Here is a 12,482-nt window from a genome sequence, read left to right on the forward strand (position 1 = left end):
CAAGGCTATGGTTTTTCCTGTGGTCATGTATGGATGTGAGAGTTGGATTATAAAGAAAGCTGAGCACCAAAGAATTGATGCTTTTGAACTGTGGTGTTGGAGAAGACTCTTGCGAGTCCCTTGGACTGCAAGGAGATCCACCCAGTCTATCCTAAAGGAGATCAGTCCTGGGTTTTCTTTGGAAGGACTGATGTTGAAGCTGGAACTCCAATACTTTGGCTACCTGATGTGAAGAGCTGACTCATTTAAAAAGACCCTGATGCTGGGAAAGACTGAGGGCAGGAGGAGAAGGGGACAACAGAGGATGAGATTGTTGGAATGCATCACCAACTCAATGGACATGCTGCTTCTGCTAAGTTGCTTCAGTTGTGTCCACCTCTGTGCGACCCCATAGATGGCAGCCCATCAGGCTCCCCCGTCCCTGGGGTTCTCTAGGCAAGAACACTGGAGTGGGTTGCCATTTCTTTCTCCAATGCATGAAAGTGAAAAGTCAAAGTGAAGCTGCTCAGTCGTGTCCGACTCTTAGCGACCCCATTGACTGTAGCCTGCCAGACTCCTCCATCCATGGGATTTTCCAGGCAATAGTACTGAAGTGGTGTGCCATCGCCTTCTCTGCAATGGACATGAGTTTGGGTAAACTCTGGGAGTTGGTGATGGACAGGGAGGCCTGGCGTGCTGCGGTTCATGGGGTCGCAAAAAGTCGGACACGACTGAGCGACTGAACTGAACTGATTAGGTTATTCTGTGGGTCTCTTATTTCTTACTTCCTTGTTAAGTTTTTGATTAGTCCTCTAGTCAGCACTTTGTTCCAACCAAGATGAACATCAGGCCAGTAGATTTGGAAGCTCCCACCTCCTTTTTGTAACTGAGTTTGCTACTTTTCCTAACAGCACTAGTCAGTATAGGATTTTCATCCTCTGCTCCAAATCATGTCAACCCCTAATGGCAGAGAAGTTGCTCATTTTCCTGACAAGTTGTAACCAGGGATATGATGAGGGAAGGTGAAGAGGATGATGGAGGTAGCTCCAGGCAAGAACACCATTAAGTCCCTCTTTGTTTATCAGTTTTCATGAATAAACCCTTCTCAAGCTATTGTTCTACTTTCCAGAGTCCTTTCTAATTTCCAGTCCTGAAATGGCTGTTTGCAAAGTTTTATCCAGTTTATATTTGCTTTTTGAGTAAAAGATTTGCTAAGTTCTTCTGTGTGCCACAGTTGAAAGTCTGTCCTTGGGATGATTTTTATGGCACTGATAGGATCATTTTGTATTTCTCTTTATTTTCGCTCTCTTTTTTTAATCTCCTAGCTGTGGCCTTTATTCTTTATGTAATGAATTTCATTGGTGGATTTTCTATGTTTTCTCTATTCTTGGGATAAAATATTTTTTGATTATAATTTATTAAATCCTATAATACATATATTAGTTTTTAATAATTTGATATTTATTTTTCCATTGATGTTTTTATTGAAACAGTCCTGCATTTGTCTTAATGTAAGTGAAAACTAATTCAGGCTAGAAATTTTCCCTGAAGAATATATCTGTGGCCCTAAAGAAGACTAAATTGACCTAAAGGTGATGCAATTCCTTTTATAGGCATTATCCTGCACTGAAAACTCTGGAACATCTAGAGCATACCTATCTTCCTCAAGTAAGCCATTATCGATTCTGCAAGGTGATGGTGGACAATATCCCCAAGCTTCGAGAAGAAATTAAGGATGTGTCTATGTCCGATCTGAAAGACTTTCTGGAGAGTATCCGCAAACATTCAGACAAAATTGGAGAGACTGCCATGAAGCAAGTAGGTCTGGGGTTTATGATAGGTTGGCCAGTGACTTTGCAAGTATTCTATTACATAGATTTCTTTTTGCTAAGTGTCTTAATTGTTTCTTGTCATTTTAGGGAAGTCCTTCATCTTTATGGGAACACGTGGTTTTAAAATATTTTTTATTTTCTTAACAGAGCAGTGAATTATTTACTAGTATATTGTTTTGTTCTGTAAATGCTCAGTAAATATTAATTGGCTGTTATGGTTTATATTGTTGTTTTGAAGAAGTTTTTCTATTTTTTGAATACTTTTCTAGACTTTGGGTATGATTCATAGCCCAGGGTTTCAAAAAGTACTACTTATAGTTAATGAGCTAAATTGTGCTGCATATACTTCTGATTGATTATTTACTGTGCAAGCAAAATGTTATATATGAGTATTTCTGTAATTGTTATTTCATGTATCAGGGATATCGATGAAAAAAGGCCTGTTGGAAATGGTGTGATTTATGATCATAGAAAGGAATTCGCTTATAACTCATTAAAAAGTAACAAAGTATTTAGATTTTTTCTTTCAGTATCTTCATCTCTAATTTATGAAAGTCACACAGAACAACCAGAAGTACTTTGTTGTTATGAATAAAGAACAGTAGTAATTTGCAGTATTATTTGCTCTTTGAAACTTAAGTCATGCTGATTTTATTAAAATTTCTCAGGATACCTTGATGTAACCTACAATGATAGGTAGTAGATTCATTTTATTATGGGAAGTCTTTTTTGGTTCTATAAGCAACTATGTTCTTGAATAAGTCATTTGTAGTTTGCATCATTCTGTGAGGAAGAAGGGAGTAGGTCATATTTTGGGTCAGATTTTTGGTCTCAGCTATTCTTTTAGGTATTTGATTCTGTAAAAGAGATCTGCCTGTTGGAAATCCCTTTCCTAAGAGAATACAGATATTCTTTTCTCCTTTCTCCTTTAAAATATTTTTATTATTATACTTTGCAAAGTGCGAAGTTTAAAACTAGTTGATAAACTTTGATGGAAATAATCATATCATGTCTTTTTTTTTTTTTTAGTGATGTATAAAAAATTAATCATTGGAAATATACTTTTGCTTTGCTGTGTATATTTTGAGTACAGGAATGAAAGTATCTTGTAAGGCAAGTCTTTATTGTGGTTGAAAATTTTTTACTAACCTTTCAAAATATTGAAGAGTAGAGTTGCTTTTTCTCGGCCTTTGCTTGAGAAATTACTTCGGTTTTGAAGTAAAAGACAAGATTCCATGAAAAGTATTATTATTTCATTTAATGAGATTTTCTGTCTCTCTCCCTAGTTATTTGAAGAAATTATGGCCTAGGGCAGGGAAGTGATTTGCTCAAGTTCAGTTTATAAAGGTCAGATCCTGTAGTATAGAATTCAAATTAGATTGAGATGAATTTATCTGCTGTGTCATTCAGTCTGTGTAAACTGTTAGCTGTTGGCTGTATTTTTGTCATTTAAAGAAATGGTGATGAAATCTTTTGTGAATTCAGGACTTTTTAATTAATTGATAACCCTTTATTCCTCCTATAATATTTTTCATGTCAAGTATAGCTCTTATTGCATCTATTACTATCTTATGCTATAAGATCCTTGAGTAAGGATATCTTACACATTTTAAAATCTTCTGTAGTCCCTAAAAAGTAAGGAAAGTGGGAGGGAGAGAAACTACCACATACCCGCATACTTTGTACGTATAGGTGTTCAATAAATATTTGTTTGAATTCATGGATGTTGGATTAAAAGGGAGAGGTTATGGTTTATTTCTCTCTTATGTCAAGTCCAAAATGATGTTTCTGATTTGTGATGGTTTTCTTTGCAATGGAGATTTAAGAAATGTCTCCATTATATGGCTCTGTCATATTTAATATGGTTTTGAAGCTTGCTGCAGAAGGGGAAAGACCAAAGAGTACTGGATGTGGTAGGGTTTTGTTTTTTTCTTTTAAGAAGCTTATTTATTTTGTTCTTAGCACACATTTTATTATTTATTTATCTTTTTGTCTGTTTCTTTGGCTGTTCCCTGTGGCATATGGGATCTTAGTTCCCTGACCAGGGATCAAACCCATGTTTTTAAGTTCTGGCCAATGAAATCAGTGTCGTAGTGATGATGTGTCACCTCCATGCCTAGCCCAAAAACCCGACCACAGGGTCTTCCCTGGTGGTCTAGTGGTTAACATTCTGTACTTCCAGTGCAACGGATGAGGGTTTGATCCCTGGTCAGGGAACTAAGATCCCATATGCCACAGGGAACAGCCAAAGAAACAGACAAAAAGATAAATAAATAATAAAATGTGTGCTAAGAACAAAATAAACAAGCTTCTTAAAAAAAACAAAACAAAACCCTGCTTCTGCTAAGTCGCTTCAGTCGTGTCCGACTCTGTGCGACCCCATAGATGGCAGCCCACCAGGCTCCCCTGTCCCTGGGATTCTCCAGGCAAGAACACTGGAGTGGGTTGCCATTTCCTTCTCCAGTGCATGAAAGTGAAAAGTGAAAGTCAAGTCACTCAGTCGTGTCTGACTCTTCGCGACCCCATGGACTGCAGCCTACCAGGCTCCTCCGTCCATGGGATTTTCCAGGCAAGAGTACTGGAGTGGGGTGCCATTGCCTTCTCCTTGAAGAGATCTCTAGTTTTTCCCATTCTATTGTTTTCCTCTATTTCTTTGCATTGATCGCTGAGGAAGGCTTTCTTATCTCTCCTTACTATTCTTTGGAACTCTGCATTCAGATGCTTATATCTTTCCTTTTCTCCTTCGCTTTTCACTTCTCTTCTTTAATGTTCTGAACAAAGATTTATTTAGTCCAGATTTGTGGGTTTTTGGCATTATAGTTACCTCACAACTTAGTAGACCTCTGATCTGTTTGTTTCCAGTAGGTTCTGTTTAGAAAGTGTACCCAGTGTTCTTTTCTAAATATAATTTTCAGGAATGATTTTTTCCTTCTTCCCTGTTTGGAGAGGTAGTGGAATTGGGAGAGAATAACTCTTGCCTCATGTCTTTTTTCTTATTTTAATGGCCCTACTTGGAGGCCATTGGAAATAATGAGTAAGAAAACCATACCTGAATCTAATTTTTGCCTCAGAATTAAGTTCAACAAGTTTTTCTTTAGACTTAATTGCTCAAACTTTTACCTTCTTTTTCTTTTACTGTTTGGAATCTGTATGTGATCAGCTTTCTGACCCTCTGAGGCCCAAGTTTCTGGGCTCAGAAATGTGGCCCAAATATTAGTTTGCAAATTAGGAAATTCTGTGCTCATCTCTTTTGTGTAAAACTTTGCTAAAAGCAGAAAGTAAATGCCAAGATACACTATAACTCTCTACATTCACTTATAGAGCTACAGGCCCAGTAGCCACGTGGTATGCCTTTTCATTTATTACTGGTTCCCGTTTTACCAGTTTTTTTTTTTTTTTTTCCCACAATATCATAGGGCTCTTCAGGCTTTTGACTTGCTTGCTAAATGTATATATTCTTAAAGCCTACTGCCTGACCTCTAAACTGATGCCATTTATTTTAGGCTTTTTTGTTATTTTTTGTTATCAACACCATTCTTCCAACTCTAGTGATTGTTTCTTTAAATAATGCTACCTCTTATAATAGTTAAGCTCTAAAATCTCACCCTAGAAATTCTATTTTTTTGCTTAGGTGAAGTCTTCAATGGATATTCCTGGTGGGGTAGCTCTTCTTCAAGTGACTATGAAGGGATCTAGGACTTGTGGCTCTGTCACTTCACCATGTGACTTTCAGTGTTATAGCAGTAGGGAAAGGAGTAACAGCATTAGGGACTTTTTTTTTTTTTTCATTGACCAACTTGTGAGTGATACATATGACTGCTGCCAACATTACATTGGCTGAAGCTCACACACTGCAAGTGAGGATTGGAAATACAGTTTATCTGTATGACTGGGAGAAAGAAGAAATAGTTTCGGTGAATAGCTAGCTACTCTGTTACAACCTACTATTACATAGCCTAGAAAAATACATATCTCCATGTTTTTTTTCCTTTTTTCTTCACAGTTTCATCTCTTTAACATTTCTCCCCTGTATGTTTGCCTTATAATTTACTGACCCAGTTTTTAGCATTGTCTGTGCCACTAATCATCGTTTTTAGTTCAACAACTGCAGTTTTGGCCTTAAAAATATGTTCTTGTCCTTTAAAGAAAAATTTAAGTGGCCTTCTTCAGAATTATACAAGAAAACAGATTTGAAAGTATCAATTTTGATAGTTGGTCTAGGTGCTTCTAGCAATTATGTAGTACATTATGCTTTTTCTTGGTGGACATCTCCCTTTTTCTTATTCTACTTACCCTATCCTGAGTTGCTGCATTGATCCATGGTTGAACTTTGTCCTTTGTAAAATGAAATGTGGAGGCAGTTGGTAGACTGGCTTCTCTTTGGGATATACCATTTAAGCCACCGAAGGACTCCACCAAATTGGGGTTTAATGAGCAAAGTAGGCTCCAGACTTTTATCTGAGATTATAATCTCAAAGTGTTTGTTCAATTTTGTCAAGATATATGATGCAAAAATTACTATTTGAGGCTGATGAAAAAATGCCATTTGAGGGATATGTAGTTTTATTCATTTTTCTGTATTCCAACTATTATATTGTTTCTGGATAAAGCTTTATCTGTAGGAAGATCTTTGCTTTGGTTCCAAGTGGTAGGCAAAATTCTGAGATAGTCCGCAGGATTCCTGCCTCCTGGTCTGTACACCCTGTAAAATATTCTCCCTTGAGTGTGTGAGCCTAGTGTATAAGGTGAGCACCTTTAAAAGAAGGTCTAGAAGTACAGTCAAATGTCCATATAGTCAAAGCTGTGGTTTTTCCAGTAGTCATGTGTGGATGTGAGATTTGGACCATAAAGAAAGCTGAGCACCGAAGAATTCATGCTTTTGTACTGTAGTGTTGGACAAGACTCTTGAGCGTCCCTTAAACTGTAAGGAGATCAAACCAGTCAATCCTAAAGGAAATCAGTCCTGTATATCAGAAGGACTGATGCTGATTCTGAAGCTCCAGTGCTTTGGCTACCTGATGTAAAGAACTGACTCACTGGAAAAGGCCCTGATGCTGGGAAAGATTGAAGGCAGGAGGAGAAGGGGATGACAGAGGATGAGATGGTTGGATGGCATCATCGACGTGATGGACATGAGTTTGAGCAAGTTATGGGAGTTAGTGATGGACAGGGAAGCCTGGTGTACTGCAGTCCATGGGGTCACAAAGAGTTGGACACAACTGAGCAGCTGAACTGAACTGACAGGTTAGATACAGAAATTAGATTAAAAACTGCATCTGATGCTTAACTGTTGATCTTGAAGAAACAGATTGCCATGTTTTGGAGAGGGCCATGTGGCAGGAAATTGTAGGCCGCCATGAGTTGCTGAGAGCTATCCCCAGCCACCGGCTAGCAAGAAAATGGGGACCTGAGTTCTACGACCACAAGGAACTGAATTCTGGCAACAGTATGAGTAAACTTAGAAGACCCTGAGCTCCAAATGAAACCACAGACCTGATTGACATCATCATTTCAGTGTGGTGAGATCTTGAACAGAAGACTCAGCACAAACATGCTTAACTTCTGATCTATGGAAACTCGGATAATATTTTTGTGTACTTTTAAGTCACTAACTTTATGGTAGTATATTATACAGCAATAGAAAGTTAATACACTCTTATTTTGGTCTTGAATAGATTTACTTTTTACTGAACTGTACATTTTAATTTTGCCTCTGGATCTAGGAAACAATGGTATAGTCAGTCTGGTTTAAAATGTGTTAAGCTAGAAGTCTCTGCAGAGAAGGCAATGGCACCCCACTCCAGTAGTCTTGCCTGGAAATTCCCATGGAAGGAGGAGCCTGATGGGCTACAGTCCATGGGGTGGCTAAGAGTTGGACACGACTGAGTGACTTCACTTTCACTTTTCACTTTCATGCATTGGAGAAGGAAATGGCAACCCACTCCAGTGTTCTTGCCTAGAGAATCCAAGGGACGGGGGAGCCTGATGGGCTGCCATCTGTGGGGTCGCACAGAGTCAGACACGACTGAAGTGACTTAGCAGCAGCAGCAGAAATCTCTGAGTCTTTCAGTTGTCTTCCAATATATCTGGGAAGCTGTAGAAAATCGAGAGAATGTATAAGTATCGATGTGAGAACTGGACTGTGAAGAAAGCTAAGTGCCGAAGAATTGATGATTTTGAACTGTGGTGTTGGAGAAGACTCTTGAGAGTCCCTGGGACTGCAAGGAGATCCAACCAGTCCATCCTAAAGGAGATCAGTCCTGGGTGTTCTTTGGAAGGACTGATGCTAAAGCTGAAACTCCAGTACTTTGGCCACCTCGTGTGAAGAGTTGACTCATTGGAAAAGACTCTGATGCTTGGAGGGATTGGAGGAAGGAGGAGAAGGGGACTACAGAGGATGAGATGGCTGGATGGCATCACTGACTTGATGGACGTGAGTCTGAGTGAACTCCGGGAGTTGGTGATGGACAGGGAGGCCTGGCGTGCTGCGATTCATGGGGTCGCAAAGTGTCGGACACGACTGAGCGACTGAACTGAACTGATAAGTATGAAACTGTTAGGGGAAGCACACTGACTAAACTGCCCACCCTGGCCAGGCTCTATAGTAACCATTGGCATGAGTTATTTTACAGTAGGAAGTCCTGGTAAGGAACACGGACTTAATAAGCCAGCACCAACTGGAAGAGTTTGGGAAAAGTCAAAAGGAAATGTTAACGTGTCCTACCACCTTCCAGAAATCCTTCTCAGTGATATCCATCTTGGCACAAGGTGTGCACCACCAGGAAGGACCCTGAGTCAGAGTGACTGGCCAGAGACAACCTGGAAACTAACCTGATCGCCTTAAAACCTGAGGCTGCAAACCGTGTGGCAGAGCAGTTCTGTTGGGTTCCCTTACCTTCCTTCTCTCTGCCCAGTTTCCCCTTCCCAATAAAGTCTCTTGCTTTGTTAGCACGTGTGTCTCCTTGGACAGTTCACTTCTGAGTATTAGATAAGAGCCCAGTCTTGGGCCCGGGAAGAGTTTCCCCTTCCTGCAACAAAACCTAGAATAGAAGTTCAATCATATACTGGAATCTGAGGAGGAATTTTAAAAGTGTTCATTCTACTGTTTATTGCCATTTTGAATTTTTAGTTAAGTAGTTTTATTAAAAAAGCAAAACAAAAAAACCCACGTTCATCTTCCTGTATATCTCTTAACATGAATTGGCTTGAAAGCATTTAATGGACCCTCCTGTGAGTTCTGCCACAAGAAGTAGAGCCATCTTTAAAGCAAGTAGAAAAACCTTCCCTTTTGTCCTGTCCCATTTTCTGTGTTGATATTCTTACAGTGTGCTTCCAGAATACTGTGTATGTCTTATTTTGGAATAATCAATTTAGCTTGACCTGAGTTTATAAAAAATGTCTAAAGTATTTCTTTGTTAATTGTATACTGTTTTTTAGTTTTCTTTATGAAATTGATTTCTGTAATTCACTTGTTATGGAATTTGTGCAGGAGGGAAGTTCTGTATTTGTTATTTTGATTAGTTTGCCTTAGGCTTTGTGGGACTAAATAACATTTGTAACATAAACATTCTTGGCTAGGTTGATTTCTATGTGAAGTCCTTTAACAAAAGGAAGAATTTATTTACTTTTAAAATTCTAACTTGGCTTTGCCAAATTATATGGGTTATATAACTGATGCTTAGAAAAGGAACTGGTTGCTCATAAAAGAAATTGAAGGCTCCCAGGCATTCTTCCTTTAGTAATTAGTTTTAAAGAAACTGATCCTTGGGTAAGATTAGTTTTCACCATGGCTTTTTCCATGGTCTTCTGAAGTGGCCCAGTGGTAAAGAATCTGCCTGCAATGCAGGAGACTTGAGTTCAATCCCTGGGTAGGAAAGATCCCCTGGAGAAGGAAATGGCAACCCACTCCAGTATTCTTGCCTGGGAAATCCCATGGACAGAGGAGCCCAGCAGGCTGCAGTCCATGGGGTCTCAAATAATTGGACATGACTACGCGACTGAGCACACTCATTCACACAATTCTTTCAGCCTTTGACTTTCTTTGGTTAAATCTTGGCTATAGCAAAATGAGCTCTTTTGTTTATTGTGTAGAACATCTTTTGATTTAGATCAGGCATGGTACTACCAGCTGAGTTCATGTAGGCCACGTAATGCCTGCCGAGTAAAAGCAGTATTGCCATTGAAACCTCTTTTGTGCTGGGTGCTCTGCAAAACTTCCACAGAATATGGCCTTTGGAGTCAAAGAAGTTGATGCTCACTTGGTTTGGTGTTCCTGGATTTATGTTTATTCTCTTTTCTTCTTGATTTTGATATTTATGTATTTGTGCAATTTCTTGCTCCTTACTCTTTGATAATACAGATGGCCTTAGGGTAGGGCAGGGGAATATGGATCTGTAAAACAGGGATTCTTGAAGTCGGAACCAATCGGAGTAGCTTATGCTAGATCGTACAGTGTTAGAATCTGAAGAGGATAGTAGGCAGTTAAGTTTACTGTTCAGTAATGATAATTAACAGAATAGACTTTGCAGTTTGGGTTAGACTCCTAGATTTTCCATTTGCTAGCTGGATGACAACCTGCAATTTACTAAATAAAACATTCAGTCTTCACAGCTCTATAGTTAGAATTTTTAATCTTCTCTTCAAAGATGTGGAAACGTTTAGGGAAATCAAGGACTTAGATTAGTCCTACGCTTATAATATATGTTAAATTAAAAAGAAAGAACCATCCTAGATGAATGGTGAATATAAATAGATTCTAAGAGTATGGAGAAGAAGAAGATAAACTTGATGATTGAAATTCTTTTAATTTTATTCCTAAAATTCAGTTTTCTGTCACAATTGTCAGCCTTGAATTAGATATCAGTTTTAAACATTTTCCTCCTTCCCATAAAAATTATTTCTATTATGTATACTTTAAAATATTTTGCACCTGATTTCAGTTAAAAAGATGAACGTTAAATTTAAAAGGGCAGTGACTCGATTCATGTTGCATGAAAGAACATACAGAATTTATTTCTTAAATCTGAGGACAATATTGAGGCTTGGTTTTGAGTTTTCTTCAGGATAAAAAGGAAACTATGGTGTGTGTATGTGTAAATATAATAAATGTATTATTTATTTGCCTTGACTAAGCAAAGCATGCTAGCTTATTAGAAATTTTTCTGTTATCAAAGGCAAATTGTCATATGGGTTCTCAATATAATTTGTAAACATGGCCTCATACTGTGCTCATACTAAATAGACCATTACTTTAGAGAAACAGCAGCTATTGCAATATTTACACCATCTCTCACAAATATGCTACATATATACATATTTATATACACACACATATATGTTTCAGTTATTTTAAGATTGAATTCTTTTGAAAATATTCCTTTTACTGAGTCTTGGCTTATACTGTAGAGCAGTAATACTTAATTTAAAACTGTATGGTATCATAAGAATAAACTGCTGAGTAGAATAGAAATACAAAAATTGACCCAAATATATAGTATACGAATTTAATAAGTGATAAAGGTAGTGTTAGAGGCATAGACACAAACAAATTAGCATTATGCCATTAAGTTGTAAAGTAAATTTCCTCAGTAAGCCTTATAGGCAGAAAGGTCAGCACAGTGCACAAAAATACCATCTTCCTGTCATTTTATGAAGGAATCTGATGGGTTCTACTTTGCACTGCAAGCAACAGCATACGCCTCAGGAGAAGGACTCCGCTCTTGTATTATTGATAGGGAAGCTGAGAGAGGGCGAGGAACGTCTAGTCAATATGTTGGATCCTTGTTGGTCAGAGAAATGATTTGGTTAGGGGAATTCTCTTATCAATGCCACTTATATTGGCTAAAGAGACCTCGTCTTCAGATGAACTTACTCAGTCTACTGAACTAGTTCATTGCTAAGCTTTGAGAATGGGAAAGGTAGAGAGTTACTCGGGCCTCCAAGGTAGCATCTCATAGCAGGAAGGAATGCCATCAGTGTAATTGCTGCTTTACTTATCTGTCTTCCCAAACAGCTTATGGTCTCTCTAAGGATAGGGATAGGTTTTTTAGCTTTGTATCTTCAGCACCTTTATAGCATAGTGCTTGGTCATAGTAGATAGTTAATAAATCAATTAATTACTCTTAATTATGTATTTAATTAAATTTAATGTACCTACACCTTAACATTTTTCAGGAACGCTACCCTTTTTGATAGTCTAAGGTATATTCTCTTATTTCAATTATATTCTGAACTATATGAAAATACCTAAAGTTGCTCTTTGAATGGATTTTGAAACTATCTGAAAGTTCTCTGGAGGTGCTATAAAGTGATCAAATTAACTTCTTAATAAAGATGGTGTGTTGAACACATACATTTCTGTCTTCTGCCTCTCATAAAAACAACAGCTAAGGAAATTTTTTAAAAAAAAGCACAAGCTGTCAAACAAAGAATGTAGAAGAGAAGGTGACAGCACATTTTTTGGAAATTGGAAAGTAAAAGATGTGTGAAAAGTGTCCTAGCATATCCAAGAAAACTCAGTCCTGAATTGGTAGTAGAAGAAAGTGAGAACGATCTAGTTTTAGGGTTTTGCAGAACCTCTATGTTTAAGAAATTGCTGGCCTCAAGGAAAGTGGGGTAAAATTGATGCTCAAAAAGAAAGATTGGTTGAATGTCTATTTAAGAACCAGTTAG

General features: G+C 38.0%; 1 protein-coding gene across 3 annotated transcripts in view; it reads left to right on the plus strand.

Annotated features, from left to right (window-relative positions):
• Positions 1-12,482, plus strand: part of EXOC6B (exocyst complex component 6B) — a 734,244-nt gene that overhangs the window by 127,089 nt on the left and 594,673 nt on the right. For all 3 annotated transcript variants that reach the window (XM_010829771.1, XM_010829772.1, XM_010829773.1), the window contains exon 6: positions 1,593-1,797. In XM_010829771.1, the coding sequence (XP_010828073.1) occupies positions 1,593-1,797 (205 nt within the window). The remainder of the gene's footprint in view (positions 1-1,592; positions 1,798-12,482) is intronic.

This window comes from Bison bison, unplaced genomic scaffold (genome assembly GCF_000754665.1).
Source record: "Bison bison bison isolate TAMUID 2011002044 unplaced genomic scaffold, Bison_UMD1.0 scf7180017864508, whole genome shotgun sequence".
In the NCBI taxonomy this organism is placed as follows: Eukaryota; Metazoa; Chordata; class Mammalia; order Artiodactyla; family Bovidae; genus Bison; species Bison bison.